At 43.8% G+C, this 1,624-nt stretch overlaps 1 protein-coding gene across 1 annotated transcript; it reads right to left on the bottom strand.

The window, feature by feature from the left end:
• Positions 1-266: 266 nt before the first annotated feature.
• On the bottom strand, positions 267-1,217 carry LOC141588407 (uncharacterized). Its single transcript, XM_074409853.1, has one exon. The coding sequence runs from the start codon at positions 1,215-1,217 to the stop codon at positions 267-269; it is 951 nt and encodes a 316-aa protein (XP_074265954.1).
• Positions 1,218-1,624: the final 407 nt, after the last annotated feature.

The following is a 1,624-nucleotide window of genomic DNA, read 5'->3' on the forward strand; positions in this document are numbered from 1 at the left end:
GGCTACCAAAATGTTACTGCGGCGAAGCGCAACATGAGCCGACGTATTACCGTCCCCATTCATCACCCTCCACGGGAAAACCCGATCTCTACCACATTGCATCGAAAAAAACTGGTAAAGTTGGTCGATGATGGCCTCATCCCCGACCTGGGCTGCAATGTGGAGTGGGGTGTTCCCGTGGCCGTTCTGATCGCATATAAGCGACTCACAAGTGGGTATACTAGGGAAGCTATTGAGAGCTGCTTTGATGAAATCGAGTTGCTGTGTTAAAGAGAAGAAGCCACTTCTTCAAGAGTGCGAGGACGATCCCCCCACCAATCGGGGAATTTTTGCGTTCGAATAAAACAAGAAGAAGCCTCATGTCCAGGCCCGGTGCAATGAGAGCATTTTAATTTTCGACGTTCCTGTTTCTCAAGGGCTCGAAGAGCACGCCAATCAGGCGGATTATTAGGAGGACCAGAAATTGCTGGTCGTACAGCGAAGGCAGCAACATCCAGAGGTTCAGCAGGAACAGAGGGACTGCCGACTTTCAATCGCTCTTCTTGAATTGTTAATTGGAAAGCGCGATTGAGAGTCGGAAGTGTATCAAGAGAAAGTAACTGAGACCTTAGATTACCATAAATGGAACGATAAAGGCCCATGAGAAATTTATGCAAACGTTCCGAATCTTGTCGGGCAAGAGCATTCTTAATAATACCGCAGGTACAGTGACCGCAAGTACAGGCAAAAATAGGTTCATGATTGGCAAGAGCGTCCCAAAGGACTTTTAAAGCGCCAAAATAAGAGGTCACAGTCATACCTTTTTCTTGTTTGCAGTTGTGGAGATCCTCTTTAAGAGCATGAATTTTGGCTCCATCGACTGTCGCAAAGCTCTCAGCCAAGTCGTCCCACAATAAACGCGCGTCCTCGAAATACGAGATGCTGCTCTTAATAGACGGATCAATGGTGCGCATTATCCATTGTATAATAGTACAATGAATTACTTCCCACTGCTCGAGAAGCACGGAATCAGTAGGTTTGGAAATAGAGCCGTCGCAAGAACCAAACTTTCGGCGAGATTTGAGCGACATCTTCATGGAGCGACTCCATTCCTCATAGTTATTTGGACCGAGTTTGATATCGGTAAGGGTAAGACTAGGGATGTCGTGACTCCCGAGATAAAAGGGAGACAAAGCATCAATGGTAGTGGTAGAAACAGTTCCTTCAGGTTTCGACATTTTGAACGAGAAAAAAAAGGAGATCGATGAAAGTGAGCGGAAGCGGAATTAGGTTTTGGAACGAAACCAATAACCCGATACCATGTTAAAGAGAACAAGGGTTGTTTGACGTTTTAATGTCGTGTGTATTCAATGATATGAAATTCCTTATATAGGATTACAAGAGAATATCGTATCCTAATAAAAGGGAAACAAACCCCTAAAATATCGAAATAATATCGTAACAATATCCGTATCATATCACATAAAATCAAGGCAATATGATACGAATATTGTGTGGCCTAATTCGGCCCTTATATGCTGGTGTTGAGCAGCTATGTGTATAATATTGCTGTTTTGATACGTTTTCTTAAGCAATTGCTCATGAGTTTTGTTGCTGAATATGGTTAAATCACCGTTGACTGCTG

This window comes from Silene latifolia, chromosome 1 (assembly GCF_048544455.1).
Source record: "Silene latifolia isolate original U9 population chromosome 1, ASM4854445v1, whole genome shotgun sequence".
NCBI lineage: Eukaryota > Viridiplantae > Streptophyta > Magnoliopsida > Caryophyllales > Caryophyllaceae > Silene > Silene latifolia.

Excerpts from the sequence above, each read along its gene's own strand:
- LOC141588407 (XM_074409853.1), bottom strand. The coding sequence starts at position 1,217 with ATGTCGAAACCTGAAGGAACTGTTTCTACCACTACCATTGATGCTTTG.